Source organism: Eleutherodactylus coqui, chromosome 12, assembly GCF_035609145.1.
Source record: "Eleutherodactylus coqui strain aEleCoq1 chromosome 12, aEleCoq1.hap1, whole genome shotgun sequence".
Taxonomy (NCBI): domain Eukaryota; kingdom Metazoa; phylum Chordata; class Amphibia; order Anura; family Eleutherodactylidae; genus Eleutherodactylus; species Eleutherodactylus coqui.
In genome coordinates, this window is record NC_089848.1 from 88,558,244 (window position 1) to 88,580,205 (window position 21,962).

The 21,962-nt window shown below is 45.6% G+C and overlaps 1 protein-coding gene across 1 annotated transcript in view; it reads left to right on the forward strand.

The window, feature by feature from the left end:
• The window catches only part of CASD1 (CAS1 domain containing 1), a 40,629-nt gene extending 19,022 nt beyond the window's left edge, over positions 1–21,607 (forward strand). Inside the window, exons 10-18 of the mRNA XM_066585232.1 lie at positions 2,119–2,208; positions 3,630–3,749; positions 5,729–5,885; positions 10,282–10,361; positions 10,528–10,629; positions 11,994–12,134; positions 13,615–13,692; positions 14,517–14,609; positions 17,171–21,607. Of these exons, the coding sequence (XP_066441329.1) occupies positions 2,119–2,208; positions 3,630–3,749; positions 5,729–5,885; positions 10,282–10,361; positions 10,528–10,629; positions 11,994–12,134; positions 13,615–13,692; positions 14,517–14,609; positions 17,171–17,425 (1,116 nt within the window). The 3' untranslated portion in view covers positions 17,426–21,607. The remainder of the gene's footprint in view (positions 1–2,118; positions 2,209–3,629; positions 3,750–5,728; positions 5,886–10,281; positions 10,362–10,527; positions 10,630–11,993; positions 12,135–13,614; positions 13,693–14,516; positions 14,610–17,170) is intronic.
• The last annotated feature ends 355 nt before the right edge of the window (positions 21,608–21,962 follow it).

Here is a 21,962-nt window from a genome sequence, read left to right on the forward strand (position 1 = left end):
AATAACTGGGAATTGCATATTACTCAGAGGAGCATGAATGGCCTTATAAGACTCCTCACTCACCTTTTAGGTGCTCTTGCTAAGGTGAAAAGATGGCGTTTCTGACCTGTTTCCACTCTGAATAGCATATGGTTTGCCAGTGACAGTTTGTGCCTTAACAGCTGATTCGTTGGGGTCTCAAGCAGCGGACCCCTGCCGTTCAGCTATTGATAACCTATCCTGAGTAAAGGTCATCGATTTTAAAATGCCTGAAAAAACCCTTTAATTGCTGTATAATCTAAAAAAGTACCAACATGTGAAATATAGTTTGTGTTTATAACTTTGTACCGTTTTCAAGATCTCTGCTTGCAGTCAGTGAATTGTAACATTCTGGTTTACATTTAGATGCAGTATGCTTTTTTTTTTTTTTTCCTCTTCAGGATCCCTCTATGTATGGGATAGCACAGCAGAATGTGCTATTCTATACGGCTTAGGCCGCCTGCACACGAGCGTTCCGGATTCCACTAGCGGATTTTCACGCGCGTATGGTACCTAAATGTGCTTGCGGATAGGTGCGGATGCGTGAAAAATCACGCGCGGATATACGCGGATGTGTTGCGGAAAAAAACGCGCAGAAAAATCCGGAAGACACCCTTATTGTAAACCCAACCCCTAGAGAACTGCCCATTCCCTGGAAAACAGCTTAAAAACCAACACCCAGACTCCGTTTTGTCCCTCTTGCTTGTGCGAGCACTGTTAAATTATTCTGGCAACATGCTTTCACCCGGTGAGCAGATGTCTTTGTGGGCATGGTTGATCCATGTAACTTTTTTCGGACGTACTATAAAAATACTATATAAGTGTGGTAACGTAGTAATCGTACTGACCCATAGAATAAAAATATCGGGTCGTTTTTGTTGTACTTTGCGCGCTGCAGAAACAGGACGCACCGAAAGATGGTGGAAAGTCTTTTTTTTTTTCTCTCCGATTACAATTTTTAAAGGTTTTTCAGTAAATTATATGGTACAATAAATAGTGCCATTGCAAAATACAACTCGTCCCGCAAAAAAATAACAAGCCCTTATACAGCGACGTCGATGGATAAATAAAGGAACTACGATTTTTTAGGGAGTAGGGGGAAAAAAAGGAAAAAAGCAAAAAAGCTCCGTCACTAAGGGGTTAAAAGTGGGGATGGAAAAAAGCACAATAAAAACAAAAGTAAAACTGCTTGGCCACTAAGGGGTAAAAATGAAAAAAAAAGTACATTTGACGCAATAGCGAATAATACTCGCGCAAGTTCTTCTGTTCTGCTTCTACTGCGTTCGTCCACGCATCCCCATAAACCTGCGCGGACAGTAGACGCCAGGATTGTTCCTTTCTGTTCTTGTCGAGGTATTCTGGGGAGTTACTGTCCCATAGGCTGGGGAAGTCCTGCATGATTGCCACAAGTTTCCCCATGTCGATCATTATGGCTTGTGGCAGGCTGGTGTCTGCTGGCTGCTCTCTGGTAGATGAGGGGACTGAAAGGACAGATCTGCAGTTGAAATGTGCCTGTGAAGCTCTGTGCTGTGTGTTGGGACGCCTCCTACCATGCCTACTTCCTGTAGTCATAGTAACCAGTGACTTCATCCGCAGCTGCACTGCGGATGTACTGCGTGAAAAAACGCACCCATTCACTTGTATTGGAGGCTTCACGCGCATGATCCGACCAAAATTAGAACAGGTCGCAGATTTTTTCACGCGCGTGAAAAAACGCGATACAAATCCGTCCGTCTGGGGACAACTGCGGATCCTCATAGGAGTATATTGGCTGCGGTCTGGGGCGGATTATGTGCCTAAAATCACGCGCTTGAAATTCTGCTCGTGTGCAGGCACCCTTAGGAAGGTATATTGATATATGCCAGCTGAATGGAGGCTAAAGGAACACTCTTTTTGGCCTCTGTTAGGAGAATGAGGGCCTATTGATACATTTGGGGAGTTCTCAGCACATATGCTAAACAAACTGTGAAAACGCAGTGTGATTTCAGCCTCTGGCTCCGTCCACATCTGCATACTCATCACGTATATACGCAGTATATAAGGGTAACCTAGTATATAGTAGTTGGGGCTACTAACTTTCTCCTTCATATTTGATTGCAGACTAAATTGTTGAACCGCGATCAAACCGATGAGTGGAAAGGATGGATGCAGCTCGTCATATTAATCTATCACATATCCGGGGCCAGCTCTGTAAGTATTGTCCCATCCGGGATCACTAGAAGGAATTCCCCTGTAAGCCAGCACTGACTTTTAGGGACACATGCTAACTTCTGAGCTTTAGTAATAGATGTTGCTTTTATATGAAAAATGGAACGATCTTCCCTCAATCCTCACCCCTGTGTTGGAGGTGTGGCGAGAGAAGGGGCACAATGATACATATCTGGTGGGACTGCCGACCAGTGGCCTCCCTCTGGAACGAGGTGGCAACCCTCTTTAACCACATCAACCACACAGGGCTGTCGATAACCCCAACACTAGCCCTACTCTCGCTATTCCCAGGGTCGGTGAAAGGCGCCAAAACAGGCCTACTAAGGTACTTCATAATAGCAGCGAGAAGACTAATCCCGAGGTTCTGGCACTCTCCAACCACCCCCACTAGAGGCATGTGGGTGGAGGAACTCCACACCCTCATGAGATATGATGAAATAGGGGCGAACGACCCCAAAACCTGGGAAACCACCTACAAGACTTGGCAGCCATGGGTGGCGTTCAGGGACTCAGACAATCTTAAAAAATGGGTAGCCCAAGGCTCAATGGACTAGGCAATAGGTCAAGGGACAAGCAGATGAGATCACTTCTCTACCCCAGGTTCCCCCCCCCCCCCCCCCCTTGCAGTTGATGCCACTGTCCCCAGCAACGCTCTTGGGACTTGTTAGCCTTCAGAGGAACTTTTGTTGGTAACAGAGATTCTAAATCCCCGCCTCCAGCTTGACTGCTCTGATTGGTTGAGTGACAGCTGCCTGAGCCAATCAGAGCCAGCACTGGATGCGTCCAATCACAGCCATTCATTCATTGACGTGCTGTGATTGGACGCATCCAGTGCTGGCTCTCATTGGCTGAGTGACAGCTGCCTGAGCCAATCACAGCAATCTGCCGGGTTCACAAGGTCCCGACAGCGGCTTCACCTGCCAGGTGAGTATAGATAGATAGATCTTTTCAGGTGTGCTCAAGATGCTGGCACAACGCATGCCAGCGCTGCTGAAACCAGGCGGAATCTGCAGTGAACGCAGTGTTCAAAAACTCTGTTTTTGCAAACGCCTGTGTGAGGGAGGCCTTAGTTACACGAGTTACTTCATCAACTCAAACATGGCTGGGCTTCAGTCGCTGTGTAGTCATAGAGCGAGGATGAATGCGCCTCTGCTGTGTATACCTTAATGTCAAATAAAAGGTGAATCCTTTATAATACACGGAAAAGGAACCTTTTCATTGACATGTCTGTAAGCAATATGTGTAAAAACAGCACATTGCGATGATCATGATCAGAGCGATCACATATAGATACTACTTATCACTCCTGATGAGCCGTCTGTCAGTGATCACCTTTGCACACACACATGTATTACTCGCTATACCGCTGATGACTAATTTGCGTATTTTCCCTCTTCCCCCAGTTTTTACCGGTGTATATGCACGTTCGGGTTCTGGTTGCTGCGTATTTATTTCAGACGGGGTACGGACACTTTTCCTATTTCTGGCTAAAGGGTGATTTTGGACTCTATCGCATTTCCCAGGTAGGAATATTGTAGCAGACTTGTAAAGTATTGTAACTGTATGAACATTACTTGGGTACCGCAGATATCCTAGCTTTCCCTTCAAGCATGCTTTTGGTAGGAGTCACGCCTATGAGACATTTTTGGCCTATCTAAATATCTGATATACCCCTTAACACAGACAGGAGGTTGCTAGCATAGTCACCTATTTTGGAGGCTGTGGAATAGTAGTCTTCTGTTATACGCTATGCAGGAATTTACAGACCCCCTCCTGCAATCTCCATCGTTTCCTTCTGCTCCTGTATCCACCGGGGTTCAGCTATTGGTCCTCTGCACCTGTCACTGTTTAGTCATCCACAACTAGGAAGTCGGTCCAAATATTCTATTTAAAGGTAACTTGTCACCACCCATGAACACCATAAACTACGTTATTGACTCATAGACCAGGATGTCATTTTTATACTTTCATGTTCGCCATGAGCGCAAGACACAACACGCCCAGGATGAATGCAAATACAAGGCTGGTCATTATATTACGTCCATGCAGGCTTTTGAAACAACGACCTACATGGGTGCAACCCACTAGGACTGGCTGGAAAGGATTGGCTTTGGAGAACGTGCATATGCACTGAATACCATAAACTGAACTGCAAACGGGACTTGCGAGCAGACATCCAACAACGACTGGCAACCACCAAAACACCTACCTAGAATACCAACACACCTAAGCAGATGGAATGGCTAAAGTACGTACGAGGCATTGGTTCGTATTTTGGGCAAGATGCTTAAGCCCACAACAAGGGTCCTCGTCTGGTGGGTCCCTACTCTAACAAAACAACTTACCCCAGGAGTCCTGCCTGCAAGCTGGGCGATCGTCCCAATAGGGATGGCCCCATGCTGAACCTAGAGGCCTTTCTCCCTCTTGATGGTATACAACATATACGCTGAACACACAGACAAGGGACATACACCCTGAATAGGGAGCTGATCACACAAGTGTCTGGTCACCTACATACACTGAACATGTCACTGTTTACACCAAGACACAGTGAATCTCACCCACTACGTCATGTATGCAAGCAGCACCAGAGCAGGACATGCATGACTCCTAAACCCAGGTTCTGAGAGAGAAAATGGCAAAAGGAATAAATGACCAGCACCCTCTAGAAGGAGCGGCTGGTATTTATATGCAGCAGACTGGTGATTGGCTGGCTGGAGAACACCACACCCAGCCAGCTCAATCATCCCACACCTGTGGGACTGTGCTCCTGGAAACCCAGAGAACTACAGGTCCCAGGAGCACAATGTGACACTCTTTGATCCCCGTTCCTGCGCTGTTGACACAGAGAACAGTGTGTAAACGAAGATTTGTCTGCTGTGCATGAAAACACCCCGGCCTTTATGGGAGTGCATGCACAGCTGCAGAGATGGGTCCGCTGGCACCTACTTCTGAGGGTGACAGTGCAGGAACAAGGAGCCAGGTGAGTATAAAAACTACATTCCGGGACTCATTGGAACTTGTTCTATGAGCACAATAACTTATGATACTCGTAGGTGGTGACAGGTTCACTTTAATGATGGTTTCCTTCTTGGTTTACAAGGCTGTATAATTACATTGGCTTGTTCATTTTTTCAATCTCTCCTCATATCTCGGGGAGCGTCCGACTTTTGATTCCCAACAGTTACAGTAAAACCTATGCAGAGTCCAAAATAAGCAGGGACCGCACTGTTCAAGAACCTCTGTGCCCTCTTAGTGCTGGAATATACACTAAGATCCAGTGGGGATCACACTGAGGGGGGCCAGAAAGGGCTTAGATCATTCTGGATATTAATTAAAAACTATTAAAACCCTATGTCCAACTCCTGTGGACACTACTGGAGCCTGATATGACTTGGGAGGTTGTATTCTATATCCTCTGACGGGGGACTTCTTCCTTTTCTTCAGACTGACCAGATTCCTGCTGGACATAATGACCTTTGTTCATCTGTATTGTCCCCAGGTCTTGTTCCGCCTCAACTTCTTGGTGGTGGTCCTATGTATAGTGATGGATCGACCATACCAATTCTACTACTTCGTTCCACTGGTTACCTTCTGGTTCATGGTGATTTATGGATCATTGGCATTATGGCCACAGATTACCCAGAAGAAAGCAAATGGTAACGATGACCTCCGATTAAGGCTCTGTTCACATCTGCGTTGGAGACTGTTATGGGCCTCCGTCATAGATTCTGTCAAATAAATGGCACAGCTTGTTAACAGACAGAAGCCATGATGGAAACTCAATAGAGCAATTTTTTTTTTTTTGTAATTTTGGAAAGGATTGTCCTCATTTGGTTTAACCCTTTCCAATCCACTGTCTGACGACATTATGATTTAAGGCTATACAGCTCCGATGTTGGACGACGTCCGTCAGGGTTCTCTTACTGTGTATTGCCAGCCTCTCTGCTGTCAGAGCCTATCCAACGTGTCACCTCATGCAGTACTGGCTTTAGCCAGCAGATAGCGCCGTTGTATAATGGCAGAAAGAGTAGCCCCCTAGGAAAACCAGGATACAAATTAGATTGGAAAGGGTTAAAGGTGTTGGCTTTAACATTTACAATAGGTCATAGTAACAAAGGTCAATCTTCAGGATAGGTCATCAAAAGGTTGATCAGTGAGACCCTTGCCTGCAGTACCAGAGCCGGCTGCTGTAATGTTGACCAGGCTATGTGCTTCCGGTGCTGTCTACACTGACCGCTGATCGACGGACCCCCGCTGATCAACTATTGATGACCTATCCTGAGGATAAGTTATCAATGATAAAACTCCTGGACAACCAAATTTAACTCTTCAATACCCTTTGTAAAATGCCAAAAAATATGCTTTTAAAATGCAGGGTGTCTGAAAAGTTTGGAAACGCCCATATAGAATGAAAACTTTTTGGCAGACGATGTAACAATGCATACAAGTTGCGGCGGTAGGGGAAAATCTGTTAGGCCGTGTCGCCTCCATGACTGTCATTTTGAATGCTGCCATCTTGGATTCAACTCTAGGTTGAAGGTAGGTATGTGATCTATCACACTGGCAGAGAATTGCACTGGAAAAACAGTAGCGTACTTCATTTTAACAGAAGTTTTTGTTCTCATGTTAACCCCATGATTACTGACTAATACGGCCAGAACAGCTGTTGCTGATGCTTTATCAGTAAATGTTTTTGGCTTATCAGCAACAGAAGCTGTTTCTTGGAATTTGGAAAGAAGTTTGACAAAAGCACTGTGGGTAATGGGAGGTCTGGCTGGGTGGCGTTGAAATGTGCATCGATAATGAGGGTCCTTCGTTTACCTGACATAAGGACGATCTCCATGCATTCTTGAGATAACTCCATCATTCACACTGCATGTAAAGAAGCAAAATCACGGTTAACCCTTTCCAATCCAATGTCGGGCCTGCCCCGACATCAGTTTCCCTCCACAGCTCCGATGTCGGGGCAGGCCCGACACTGCAGTGCAGGAGTGCATCTGCACCCGATCGTCAGACACATCGGGTGCAGATACACTCCTGCACTGGTCCTCATTGAGGACCCCCGAGGAGAAGGCAGAAAGGGTTTTTAACCCTTTCTGCCTTCTCCTTTACACATTACATAGCGCTCAATTAGCACTATGTAATGCACGGAGATTCCGCCCGGTGATCATGTGACCGCCGGTGTTACCTGACCCCCAGCGGTCATATGAACGCTGAGCCGGGAGCCTGCACTGTGGGGGGCTGCTTACCTGTCTGGCGTTTTCCTGACCTGACCCCAGCGGTCACATGATCACCGAGCCGGGAGGCAGAAGGGAGAAGGAGGAAGATGCCGGACAGGTAAGCGGGCCCCCCACGGTGCAGTGAGCACCTGCACCCTCCTGAACTGTCAGTTCAGGAGGGTGCCGGGAAATGTATTTTTTTTCTCATCCATTCTTACCAGCTCCAATTTATTTGGAGCTGGGGAGAATGGCTGAGAAAAAATAATTGGATTGGAAAGGGTTAACATGAAAATGAATAAAGTTTGTTACAAAGAAGCACGCCATTGTTTTTCTGGTGACATTCTCTGCCGGTTTGATATGTCACACACCTATCTTCCCATTGATATTCAAGTAAAGGTAATGATCTCCCCTATGGAGAAGGTTATGTCAGCTCCCGTCTTATATTTCTTGCTGTGTCCTCTTTTCAGCATGAAGAAAGCAGTCTCTCATCCGTACCGCTCGATCCTGGGCGGTTTCTTGACACGTGCATTTAAATGATAGGAGCTTGGCTGCATAGAGATAAAAGCTTTCTTCTATTTATTCAGTATGTGCCCATCATAAGTAAAAATACAAACGTCCTTGATCACCTCATCAAGACCTGAGAAGGTTGGTATGCGTCCTCAGGACGTTTGTATTTTTACTTCTGATGGGCACATACTGAATAAATAGAAGAAAGCTTTTATCTCTATGCATCCAAGCTCCTATCTTCCCATTGGAAAAGCGAGAATTGAATCCAAGATGGCAGAATTCAAAATGGCTGTCATATCTGTGACATGGCCTTACAGGTTTCTCCCTTACCCTAAGGCCTCATGCCCACGGGGAAAATCAGGCCCGCTACGGATTCTCCATGGAGAATCTGCAGCGGGTCCCTCCTGCCCCGCGGAGATGAGCGCTGAAAATAAGAATAAATCAGAATAAACTTACCTCTCGCACGCTCCGGATCCTTCCTTCGCTGCCGCGTCATCTTCTCTGCGTCGCGGCCGGATCTTCTTTCTTCGGCCCGGCGGATGCGCAGGATGACGTCGGTGACGTGCCCCGCGCATGCGCCGGGCCGAAGCAAAATGATCCGGCCGCGACTAAGAGAAGATGGCGCCGCGGCGAAGAGAAGAAACTGAGCAGGTGAGTAAAATCTGATTTTTTTTTTTTTTTTTTTTTTTTTTTTGTCTCCCGCGGATCCGGACGGCTTCCATAGGCTTCAATAGAAGCCTGCGGGAGCCGTCCCCGCGGGAGACCCGCACGAAAATGGAGCATGGTCCAGATTTTTTCATGCTCCATTTTTAAATAAATCACTTTTATGGACCATCCGCGGGTATTTATCTACCCCGCGGGTGGTCAATGCATCCCTCTGGGACGCGGATCCGCGGGCAGGAGAAGAGTTAAAATCCGCTGCGGATTTTAATTCTTCTTTTGCCCGTGGACATGAGGCCTAAAGCTTCATTGCCATCTGCCATTCTATATGAATGTTTACATTGCCTCTCAAAAAAAAACAAAAACTGGAAACTACACCCAGGATCTATAGGGACAACCGGTGACAGATTTTCAAACCTTACAGATTATCAGAAAGAACTACTTCTAAAACACATCTCTGTTAAATGGTGTTAAGATAGTGTGCATAAACATAAAACCATGCTACCAGTTCAATTACATTAAAAGTACATGACCTCTACTGATCCTAAGCCCATTCTCCAGAGCTGGAGTCACGGTGTATATACGTTACTTATCCTGTACTGATCCTGAGTTACATCCTGTATTATACTCCAGAGCTGCACTCACTATTCTGCTGGTGGAGTCACTGTGTACATACATTAGTTATCCTGTACTGATCCTGAGTTACATCCTGTATTATACTCCAGAGCTGCACTCACTATTCTGCTAGTGGAGTCATTGTGTACATACATTACTTATCCTGTACTGATCCTGAGTTACATCCTGTATTATACTCCAGAGCTGCACTCACTATCCTGCTGGTGGAGTCACTGTGTACATACATTACATTACTTATCCTGTACTGATCCTGAGTTACATCCTGTATTATACTCCAGAGCTGCACTCACTATTCTGCTGGTGGAGTCACTGTGTACATACATTACATTAGTTATCCTGTACTAATCCTGAGTTACATCCTGTATTATACTCCAGAGCTGCACTCACTATTCTGCTGGTGGAGTCACTGTGTACATACATTACATTAGTTATCCTGTACTAATCCTGAGTTACATCCTGTATTATACTCCAGAGCTGCACTCACTATTCTGCTGGTGGAGTCACTGTGTACATACATTACATTAGTTATCCTGTACTAATCCTGAGTTACATCCTGTATTATACTCCAGAGCTGCACTCACTATTCTGCTGGTGGAGTCACTGTGTACATACATTACTTATCCTGTACTGATCCTGAGTTACATCCTGTATTATACTCCAGAGCTGCACTCACTATTCTGCTGGTGGAGTCACTGTGTACATACATTACATTAGTTATCCTGTACTAATCCTGAGTTACATCCTGTATTATACTCCAGAGCTGCACTCACTATCCTGCTGGTGGAGTCACTGTGTACATACATTACTTATCCTGTACTCCTCCTAAATTGCATCCTGTATTATACTCCAGAGCTGTGCTCACTATTCTGGTGGTTGATTTTTGACAATAACTTTTCTCTCGGTTGAACAAGAGGCCCAGTCCAATCTTTGAGCCCCCCCCCCCCCCCTCCCCTTAACCCTTCATCCCTATAAATAATGGTTTTGTAAGAATTTGAATATATTGATCTAATATTGGGATTTCTTTTTACAGCCAATAACATCTGGTATTTTGGCCTGGTGCTGAAGCTCTCCTTCCTGCTGCTGTGTATCTATGTCCTGTCCCGCGCTCAGGTATGGTTAACTCTATGTAGTTTGGTTTTCCCCTGTGATGGAGGGGTCAGACATACAAAGGATGGCATACTTCTCTTGTTACTCTCTGCCTCTGCATGGTTGAAGTGTTCTTACTATCGTGACTGATCTCCTACATCGGGGTAACGCGCCTTCTCTTCCCATCCAGGATTCCTTCGAGAAGATCTTTTCTCTTTGGCCGGTATCCAATCTCTTTAAGCTAAATGGCCAAGTCTATGAATGGTGGTTCAGATGGAGCTTAGACCGATATGTAAGTATCTTCTCTTTTGGAAAGGTTTCTTTACTGGGTAAATCTTTTCCTCAACAATTGCAAGTCTTCCTTATCGAAAGGCATGATGGGAGGAAAAGTCTGAATCTCTCTAAGATTAAAGGGGTTGTGTCACTACGAAAAAACCAGTTAATGGCTGGGCATGGGGAAAAAACATAAAGGGCATACTCTCCTATCTTCAGCCCCCTGAGACACAGCTGCGCGGCTCCAACAGCTTTGTCCCCAGCACTTTGCATGTATGCCTGCCTGATGTCACGTGACCACTGCAGCCAATCAGAGGCTGCAGCTTCACTGTCCTGAACTCCTACTATCATGGCGCCCAGGATGTGAGCACTGATGCCAGGAGTGCAGACAGTGAATCTGTGGCGGTCACCTGACTCCTGGTGGACATACATGCTGGGAAATGAGCCGCCACTCTGCTGTGTCCCAGGCGGCTGAAGACAGGTGAGTATGCTTTTTGTGTGTTTTTATCCTGTATTCAACCGTCTAAGCTTTTATTTTAATTTTTTTTGTTTTGTGACACAACCCCTCTAACGTTTCCTCTATGCTGTTGCTTCCCTGTTATTTCTTCATCACCTGTATGATTCAAGGGAACCTATCGCCACCTATGAGCACCCTAATCTGAGTTATTGTGCTGATGGGGCAAGTCCCAAGGAGTCAGAATGTACTTTTTATATTTGCCCGGGCTGTAGAGATGAGTCTGTTGCCCTGTCCACACCTCAACTTTCATGAGTGACAGCTCAGGAACAGGACAACGGGCAAGTATAAAGTACATGCCCAGACTACTTGGGACCTGCTCTCTGAGCATCATAACTTAGTTTATGGGGCTCATGGGTGATGACAGGTTCCCTTTAAATTGTTATCTGAGGTTTACAAGTTATTCTCCAACTGACACCCTGGTAGTAGGGGGATCGGTGGGATTGGAGGGAAGTTCAGTCCCAGCCCTTTCACCTTTTTGAGATGCCGCAGTCAATAGTGATCACCGCATCTAAGTGGTTAGATGGATGGGGCTCCATCTGTCATCCCATCATACATACATCAAATGGTGCCATGAAAAATCAAGCCTTCATACAGCGATGTGGATGGGAAAAAATGTAAAAACTATGGAATATGAAGAGGAAAAATACTCATATGCTGTTTTTGGGAAGACTGTGATAACCAATATGGCTACTGTTACCGCTCCCAGGGGGGTCAGCATGGAGATTTCCAAGAATCGGGACGGTTAGACCTTGCTAATTGCATGTTGATAGAAGCATGAGAGATGTATCCATACTTATATAGGGATGGTATTCAGGACTTCAGCCAGTTCTCAATGCTCCTATTAACCTGAGTGTTTTGGCTTGCAGGCTGTGTTCCACGGTATGCTGTTTGCATTCATCTACCTGCTGTTACAAAAACATCAGGTGCTTTTTGAAGGAAAAGGCGAACCTCTGTTTTCCACCAAAGTCTCCAATGTTTTACTCTTCTTTTCTGTCGTCTCTTTTCTGGTAAGTCCTTGCAATGTGTGAAGCTGAATCGGCTCTCTGCCGGGTCGTATCATCGGAGACTGAGGTGTTACCTGTGTTATTAACATAATGTCAAATATTCTGTCACTTAAAGAGAATTAAAGGGGTTTCATAGCCAATCACTATTGATGACCTATCCGCAGTTGATTGACTGGGGTTCGCCACTTGGGACCCAACCGATGAGCTGATCGGACGCCCTTTGTCTGCGTGCTAAAATACAGAGGTATGGAGCGGAAATTGTAGCTCCGAGCCTGGTGTAGTGGCTGGCGCTTGTAATTGCAGGTGCAGCTCTCACTATAATCCAGTGGGAACTGTGCCTACAGTTACAAGCGCCGGCCACTATACTAGGCTCGGCGCAGCAGCTTCAGCTCCAACCTGAGTATTGCAGTGTATTGCTGTGCTGACAGCTTGCATCCAACCAACTGATCAGATGGAGTCCCGAGCGTCTGATCCCAGCCGATCAACTATGAATGACCTATCCTGAGGATGGGTCATGTATAGTAATTTCCTGGAAAAACCCTTTTAATTAGTCTAGCAAATGATCCTGCAAGCTGACAGCCTTATAGAATTCTTGCAGCAAACACAGGGTTTATCTGCAGCTGAGTTTTCCACTTGTTGCTGGTGGAGAGGGAGGGGTTGCTGGACCCCTACCGAACATATACTCATCCACTATTCTGTAGATATAGAATATTTTAATTTTGTTGGACAACCCCCCTTAAATTCATTTACATTGACACTACTAAGAGCTCTCCTGCTACCTCCTTCATTGGGCCCAGAAAGCGTTTAAAGCTGCAGTATTAAACTTTCCTTTTGTCCCCTTTTTGCAAACATGCATTCGGTAGATTAGCTGGAAGTAGAAGACATCTGGAAGTTTGACTGCAGAGGTTGTTGTCTGTTACCATGGAGACACATAGATCTGCATTGGAGCTGTAGAAAGAAATCTATTTTTTTTTTTAAGACTATTGTAAGCTTGCTTCATTTTAGACTTATTAGGGTAATGTGTCTTTGAAGGTGGATATAGTCATGAAAGGGTTATTCTCACACTATGTGCAATCAAGGCATGATGGGTGAATATAATGTAATAAGCCACTCCTGTGCAGAGCACAGCCTGTGGTCTGTTTTCTCACAGGGGCGACAGAGGGAATACAATGTTATCTCCTGCTCCCATGGAGAACACTGCGTGTGGTCAGAACGATGGATTTTAAACTTTCCTAAAAATCATCGTTCAGACAAAGTAGCATTTACACACAACGATTATCTGTCATATGCCATCGTTTTCATGGATTTTGAGCAATAATCGTTGCATGTGTTATAGTAATAATGTTTCTTACATCAGCTTAGTCAAACACGTGTAAATGGACCTTAACTCTGTAACATCACTTTGAATAGTCGTGATGTGTTTTTATTTGCAGTAAGGATATACGCTGTTTAGATAATTCGGGGCGTCCTCTTCTTTCCGCAGACCTACTCTATATGGGCCAGCAGTTGCAAAAACAAGACCGAATGCAATGAGATGCACCCATCAATTTCTGTTGTACAGGTACAGACTACCCTAATGTCTATGGATAGATTTGGTTGTATCCATTAGCTAAGTACACGCGCAACAACCTGCCTGCCTGCGGCCACTACACAAGTCTCACCTTCATGGTGACGTAACAGGTTTTTTGTTTTTTTTCTCAAATTGATCTAGTTGCAGTAAGATAGTCTTCAGTGACGCATTGTACAACGCTGCTGTATGTTTGGTCACTCGGTTCTGTTATGGCACAGCTATGATCACTGATTTCAACATCTAATGGGGTTCCAAGGTAGTTAGAAATTTACATCCTGTCTAAATTGAGGCTGCTCTGTTTTCTTCATGGGTTTTAATGCCCATTTAGACACAACAATTATCGCTCCAGACAAGGCAATCTTTTGAGCGATAATGGTTGTGTGCATTTACGCTCTCCAAGAGCTGCAGTGTTGTCGGAGTATACAGCTGAGCGCTCCATGAGGGGTATGCAGAAGACAGCTGGAGCGCTGTCTTCTGCATACTCCTGCTTCTCTGAGCGAGATATGAGCTGAAACAATAGTATCAGCTGTATGCCGCTGAGACCTCAGCGCGCGGTCCCGATAAGACTCATCGTTGTCTTTCAGGTAGCTGTTCGTGCACAATGAACGCCCTTTTAGACACAATGATTATCGCTCAAAGACTGCTTTTGAGCTAATTTTGAGCGATAATCGCTGTCTTAATGGGGTATTGCATTACAGCTCTGCTTACACAGCGGGAAGTCTGTGTGTAGAGAGCGGAGTTGGACTGCAAGTCTTATAGTTTAATATATAGGTTGGCGCAAACTCACCTGTTTCTCTTGTGTTGTCTCTGTGCAGATTTTAGCTTTCGTCCTCATAAGGAACATTCCCGGGTACGCCCGCTCTGTGTACAGCTCCTTCTTTGCCTGGTTTGGCAGAATTTCTTTAGAAGTAAGTCCGATATATTGACTGTGATTCTTTGTTATAGCAAATTATATTTTGCGTGCAGCACTCCAGATCTGGTCACGTTGCTTAAATGTATGAGGTCTCCACTGACAGCAAGCAGAGATCTTGGCATTTTTATGAATTTTCAGGATCTTTACTAGCTGTTATTAAATACAGAAACAGTCTTGTAATATAAAATCGTAGGCTGCTTCCCATGATTCCTAGGAGGAGGATGAAGGCACTGTGATCACGGCACCTCGTGGTATCCACACACCCAACACTGATTACGTACAAGGAAAGAAGCCGCTCTCTTAAGGGCCCTTGTCCACGGGCATAGCTATATCTGGGAGCGGCTGACAGGAGCAGGTGAGAGCTGACAGATAAGCTCATAGCAGAGAACCGTGGCAATTCACAGCATGCTGCGATTTGAATCCCGCGAGCGGAGAATTGCTATGATTCTCAGCTTGTGGAAAGCGGGGCTGCGCTTTCCATAGCCACGCTATAGAAATCATTCACTTCGTTCTCCGCTGCCGGATTATTGCCATGGAGAACACAGTGAAAATTCGTCCGTGGACAGAAGGCCTATGGCCTCATGTCCACGGGGAAAATCAGGCCTGCTACGGATTCTCCATGGAGAATCCACAGCGGGTCCCTCCTGCCCTGCAGACATGATGCTAAAAAATCTGAATGAACTTACCCGCAGCGGTCCATGTGCGTCTTCCTTCCGTCGTGGCCAGATCTTCCTCCTTTGGCTCGGCGGATGCGCTCGGCATATCGGCTGCGTGCCACGCGCATGCGCCGGGCACATCCGCTGTGCCGAAGAAAGGAAGACCTGCATCGCTCGGAGCAGGTGAGTTTAATTCAGGCGCGGGTCTCCCGCGGATCCGGACTGCTTCCATAGGCTTCAATAGAAGCCCTGCGGGAGCCGTCCCCGCGGGAGACCCGCGCCTGAATGGAGCATGTCTGGATTTTTTCCAGCACGTGGGACCCGCGCCTGCAGGAAAAAATGAAATCCGCAGGTATTTAACTACCTGCGGGTGTCTAATGCATCCCTATGGGCGCACGGATCCGCTTGCAGGAAAAACACTGCGGATTTAAAATCCGAATTTGCCGGTAGACATGAGGCCTAAGTGTCCTGATAAATTTGTATTTTTATTAAAAAAAAAAATAAAATGATTAAAATATTATGATAATTCCATTAAATACAAACCTCCTAAAACCCAGTAGTGAAGCTGCCGTAGGGCACTGGTGGCACGTAAATGCGTTATCACACTAAAGTAACCTAAATTATAATTGTGTAATATAGCTGAGGTATTTAGGAGCAGCTATGTGGTCCTGTCCGTATCAGGATATAGCTTATACTTCTGTTTAGCCTACGGATTATAGGAATTTTTTGACTGTCCTTATCTATGTGTTTAGTCTGCTAGAGTGCAGCGGTCTATAGGATATCTCAGTGGAATGAAATCCATATATAATAGTTTTTTGCAGAACTTTGGTATTCACCACCTCCTCTGCGTATCATGGCACCCTATACCCAGCAATGTGTCTGCATTCACACACTAAGGCCCAATGTCCACGGGCAAATTTGATTTGTGGAATTCGCTCTGCAGATCCGCAAATCAGGCCGCCCATAGAGAAGCACGGGCTCCCACAAATGGATTAAAGCACGCGGATTTGTTTCACGGACCTTTTGGTCTGGAAAACAAATTGCAACATGCTCCGTTTTTGTGCGCTTCCTGAACGGGCGGCTGCCATTGAAGCCAATGGAAGTCGTCCGATCTGCGGCACACCAAGCTAATACTGCGGACGTGTCACGGGATACCAAGAGAGCCGTGAGGACCGTGCAGCGAACCCAGGAGTGGAAAAGTCTGCGCGGACGCCGCCACCGGAATAATACAGGTACGCAGGGCTCACCAGCTGTGGGCAGGGCTGGATTCTGCGCGGGATTCCCTGCACGGAATCCAACCCGCCCGTGGACTTTGGGCCTTAGCAGATTGCACATGTGGGTAAGGATGGCTTCACATCGGCACTTCTTGCTACAGTCATTTGAACAACAGATACCAGACAGCTGATCTGGACTCTAAGGCCAGCTTCACACAGGCAAAAAAGTTGCACGAGATTTTTACGTAGCAAGACTCCCAAATATGCACCCCATGGGCGATGTTTTCCCGCATAGAAACAAATTGCGGCATTTTCTATCTGGCTGTGCGATCTTGCATCGCAGCCCCATTGTTTTCAATGCTATATAGACCAATGTCTACCAACACTCGCCTGTGCGCTGTAGGACCATATTGTCGGCTGCCAGAGGGTGAAGGTGTCTGATTCAGCCGATACCGCAAACTGAAGACAGAGTATGACAAAGGGATAGTCAAGGACAGCAAGTGTCATGTGCTCCTCTCAAGCCCTGCACTAGGCTTAACTTAGTTTTACTTTATTTTATATATGGATGTAGTAACTTTTTGGGTATAGTATACTTTGCCTGCTGCGGTCCATCATTGTAAGTCCTGTCCCTGGTGTGCATGTATCTAAAATCTATAATGCATTTAATAACTTGCTTTTTCTTCCAGTTATTCATCTGTCAATATCACATCTGGTTGGCGGCCGACACAAAGGGGATATTGGTCCTCATTCCCGGGAACCCCATGCTCAACATCATTATCAGCACTTTCATCTTTGTGTGCGTAGCACACGAAATCTCCCACATAACCAATGACCTGGCCCAGATCTTGGTTCCCAAGGACATGTCGGCGTTGACCAAGAGGTTACTGTGCATCACCAGCTTCTTTTTTATACTCCTGTTTTTATCCGCTGTTCAGCAGTAGCCGGCCATCAGGCATAGACTGTTACAGAGACTCCAGGAGCGATGTCTACCTAACATCATGGAGTGTCAGCGGACACGCCAGTCATGTCACCTGGGACGCCGTCTAGGACTCCAGGAACGATCTACCTACCACCCGTGACCTCAGAGGACACGTGGATCCGGTCTTCTTTGTAAATAGTTTATCATAGGAGCGGTCTGCAGTCTGTCTCTCCCGCTCTTGCAGAACTACTACTATAGTGGTTTCACAAGGGCTGGAGAGCCACACATCGGAGACCATGGAAGCTGTATCAATGGCGCGGAGAAGAGAAACAAAAAACTGTACAGACAACTTTTTTTTTTTTTTAAATTCAATAAGAATAACTTCCGTTTACATGTTTCTGTAGAGGAGCGGCCGTCGAGGTGCGCGGACCGGTCCTTCAGCCCTTTGTGTTTTTCTATAGCTGTTGGAGCAAAGGCTTGAAAAGCATAACTGACCACTGAAGCTGTGAAGAGGTGGAGCTGAGCGGTGGGAAGAGCGCTGTACCCGTTCAGTGGCATCGTCTGCCATCTATGGGGTTACAGCGTGCGGATGAGGCGCGCAGAATGTGCAATCCTTCTAGGAAAACATACATAGAATGCTGAATCACTTTTTCAAATACATGTAGTTATTTATTGGTTAAACGATCTTTTATACTCCAGAGCTGTAGTCAGAATTCTGCAGACTTCAGAGCTGAAACCCCTCAGCATCCCTTGCTGGCTCAGTGTCTCCACAGGGGTTCCTACAGTGATCAGGCACGGTATAGAAATCTGAAGTAAGAAAACAAACTGTCCCCTGTATTATAAGAGATCAACTATGAAACTTTGTCATTGGAAATAGTTGACAATCAACAGAAGAGAGAGTGCAGCTCTGGAGTATAATACATGCTGCAACTTAGAATCAATACAAGATATGTAATGTAGAGAGTGACTTCACCAGCAGAATACTGAGTGCAGCACTGGAGTATAATGAAGACTATACATGCATTACATTACTTATGTACTGTTCCTGATGTGAACGGTGACTCCACCAGCAGAATAGTGAGTGCAGCTCTGAAGTATAATACAGGATGTAGCTCAGGATCAGTACAGGATAAGTAATGTAATATATGTACACAGTGACTCCACCAGCAGAATAGTGAGTGCAGCTCTGGAGTATAATACATGATGTAACTCAGGATCAGTACAAGTAATGTATTTACAAAGTTACTCAGCATCTTATGTAGATTATATTAGTGGATGCTTTAAAGTGTGCTCAAAGAGGACCGTTTAGTTTATATTCAGTCCGCATAGGCAACCAGCCACATCTTGGAGACGTGAGATTTTTTTTTTGCCTCAAATGTATCGCGGCAATTATCTAATCACAGGAACGCGGGGCACAAAGAATACATAAAGGATAGGAAATGGCAGTAAACGCTGCTTTCTCCTAACTCGATGGGGCTATATTGTAAGGGTGGCTTTAGAAAGGACGACTATTGGCCAACAGATCCCTCAAGCGACGGTTGTCTGGTGTAAACACGGGCCTGACGGTACAAAGCGGGGAATCGCACTGTAATTGCGGGTCGCTTCATTTCGGCTCACTGATACAAAGCGACTAACGAGCGAGTTCTCGTTCAGTGGGAACAGGCAGTCACTCCTCTTTGAAGATCTGCCTGTTCACAGTGAATGGAGGCGGGCAGCCCGTGTAAAGCCACCCTTACATCCAATAATTCGGCACACGTGCCGGATTATTGATTATTTTAGGGCATTGGAAGTACATTGCAGAAAGGACACGGGTAAGTGCTTACATGACAAGTCTACCCGCCCTACATGTGTTAGATTTCAGGTCCTTCGTGTTAGTGCTGATGCTACCCAGAAGCGCCACATTGCTGGCCGTGCGGTTTTACTACAAATTGGCGCAGCTTTCAGATTGACTAATGGCCGCACATTTTGAGTGTAAATCCGCTCTGTAGCGGTAACATCAGGCAGACCTTGTTAATTTGACAACAGCTCTGCTCTGAAGGAGGCCATCTCTCAGCCGCCCTCCGCGTCCCCACGTGGCCCTAACCCTGCTGCATCGGGCCTCCCAAGCGTCACGCCCGTCTCCGCACCTGGACCACCAAACGAAAGCCTGTAGATCCATCACTGGGACTACGGTCATCCATTCTTGAGTCCCAGGTTACTGGAACTTTCCCATATGTTTGTGCCGCACTCGTATGTCCGTGTGGGCCTCATTTACTTTTCGCTTGTACTTAGATCTTTTGGCGAGGACTAGCATACGGATATAATCTTCAGTCCTCTCATTCTATGGGCATTGATTTGACGTTTGACTGCGTTTTCTGTGTTGACCCGGGTGACTGTGTACGGATGTATATTACTAGGAGCGTAAATGTTGTCGTCTTGTATATATTTTAAAGTCCTTATTTATTTAAATGTTTTATTCCTTTTTTCTCCCTTCCCCTTTTAGTCTTTGTCCACAGATCTCATTATTGTCACACTTATGTGCATAAGACACTCCAACCCTTCCATGTGTTTTGGGGGCAGGTTATTGACATCCTTTGTTTTACTGCAGGAGTGATTACATAATACAGTGAAATCCCTTTAATCCGCCATTAAAGGGGTTGTCCCATTGTAAAAGGAAAAAAAAAAACGAAAAATAAGACCATATGAACCTTTTTTCAGCCCCTCCGGGAAACAGCTGAGTGGTGCTCCCATTCATTCCAATGGGAGTGAAGCCAGCGCTTTCGCTTCCTTCCCTGTCCACTGATGATGATGTCCGGCCTGTGGCACTGCCAGCGGGCCAGATGATTCGCTGATAGACAGGGATGCCAAGCAGCGGAAAGCCGTCAATCAACTACTGCAGACCTATCCAGAAGATGGGTCATCGGGTGAAAAAAGGACCGGAATACCTCTTTATTGTCCGGCTTTGCAGGTTATGGATACAGAAACTAGTGATTTGAGGATAAAATGTCATAGGAAATTAATGGACATGAAAAGTGGCCTTCAGGGGTTAAAAAAAAATGGGAGGCTTGTGTTTTTTTTTTTTTCTTTTCCAAAAACATCTGGTTGGACCACTCATTTACATGTAAAGGACTGATACTACACTGCAATACCAGACCCAGCCCATGAAGGAGAGTAGCAGTTCTGTTTTAAGACTATGTTCTAATCTCAGTTGCTTTAGGAATACCCTCTGGGCCTGTGAATATTGTAGCAGTTGGGCCATTGGGGGAGGTTCACTAAGCTAAATGTGCCAGAATTCTGGATTCTGTGCCAAAAAAAGTCAGCATGTGCCGTGCACCAAATTTATCATGTTTTAGACCCTCTCTACACTCCACTCAACAAGAGACCGTGCACAAAAAATGGCACCAAAATTTTGGTGTAAACTAAGCCAACCAACAGGTGGTGTACAGTCTTATAAACATGTCTAAAAATTCACCAAACTTGCCCAGCATGAGCCACTGTGATAATTTGGTGCATTTTCAGATGTAGTTCTAACGGTGTTGTCCACTTGTAAACTTCTGATGGCCTATATTCAAGATAGGTCAGCAGCAGTAGATCAGCTGGGAATCCATCATGTGGACCCTTGCTGGTCACTAAGCCGGTGCACTGAGCTCATTTGTGCAGGAAGTAGAGAGCTCTGTTCCCACTGCAGTGGCCAGGCTTGGTATTGCAGGCCAAATTTGAGCCTCCGCCAATCTACAATTGTTGACCGATACTGAGGACAGACCATCGGTAGTTTACAACTGAACAACCCCTTTAATTTTACACTGTCTAAATGTTAGACAGGATGAGTTAATCTTCCTCTAGGTGGCTGCAAAATGTCTTGTTCCTACCACTTAGAGAGGCTCTTTCTTATGATTACTTTATCATTAGTCTACAGGGAATCATCAAAGCTTTCTTCCATTATCACAAGCTCATACTGAAATCATTGGAGCGTTGAAAATTCCCGGCTGTTGCCTGAAGATGATTTTAGGAATTTGGGTTTTCCTTTTGCAATACTGTTCGGGGTTTCGGCCCGCTGTGAATGACCTTTGTGAAGCTAAAGTCTAGGATGTCCTCCTATTTTCTGTTATTTATGATGGTGTGCATGTGTTTACATCCCGGTTGGCGTTATTCTTTATTTAATTTATCGTATGAAGTGTATATTGAGTATCTGGGAAATGAGGAAATAAAATCCAATTTAACTTTATCTGGTGGTTTTTCTTTTGGCGCAAATCTAGAAATATGGAGGGCCGGCACACAATTGGAACTCCTCGACTTGGGAAGTGGGACCAATACATAATAGAAAAGAGTAGGAGGTGAAAAAGTAGATATTATGGAACTAAACAAGGGGTTACTGGAGGGGGAAGGAAACAACATGGGGGGGGAATAAAGAAGAAAATACATAAAAGGAGGGGGGGGGACTTTTTTAAAGGCGTTTTCCAGAAAAATACTATTGATATATCTTCAGGATAGGTCATGAAATGTTGATTTTGGCTGGGGTCTGCTACTTGGGGTCCCAGCTGATCAGATGATGGGGCACCTGCTGTCAGCAAAGCTATACA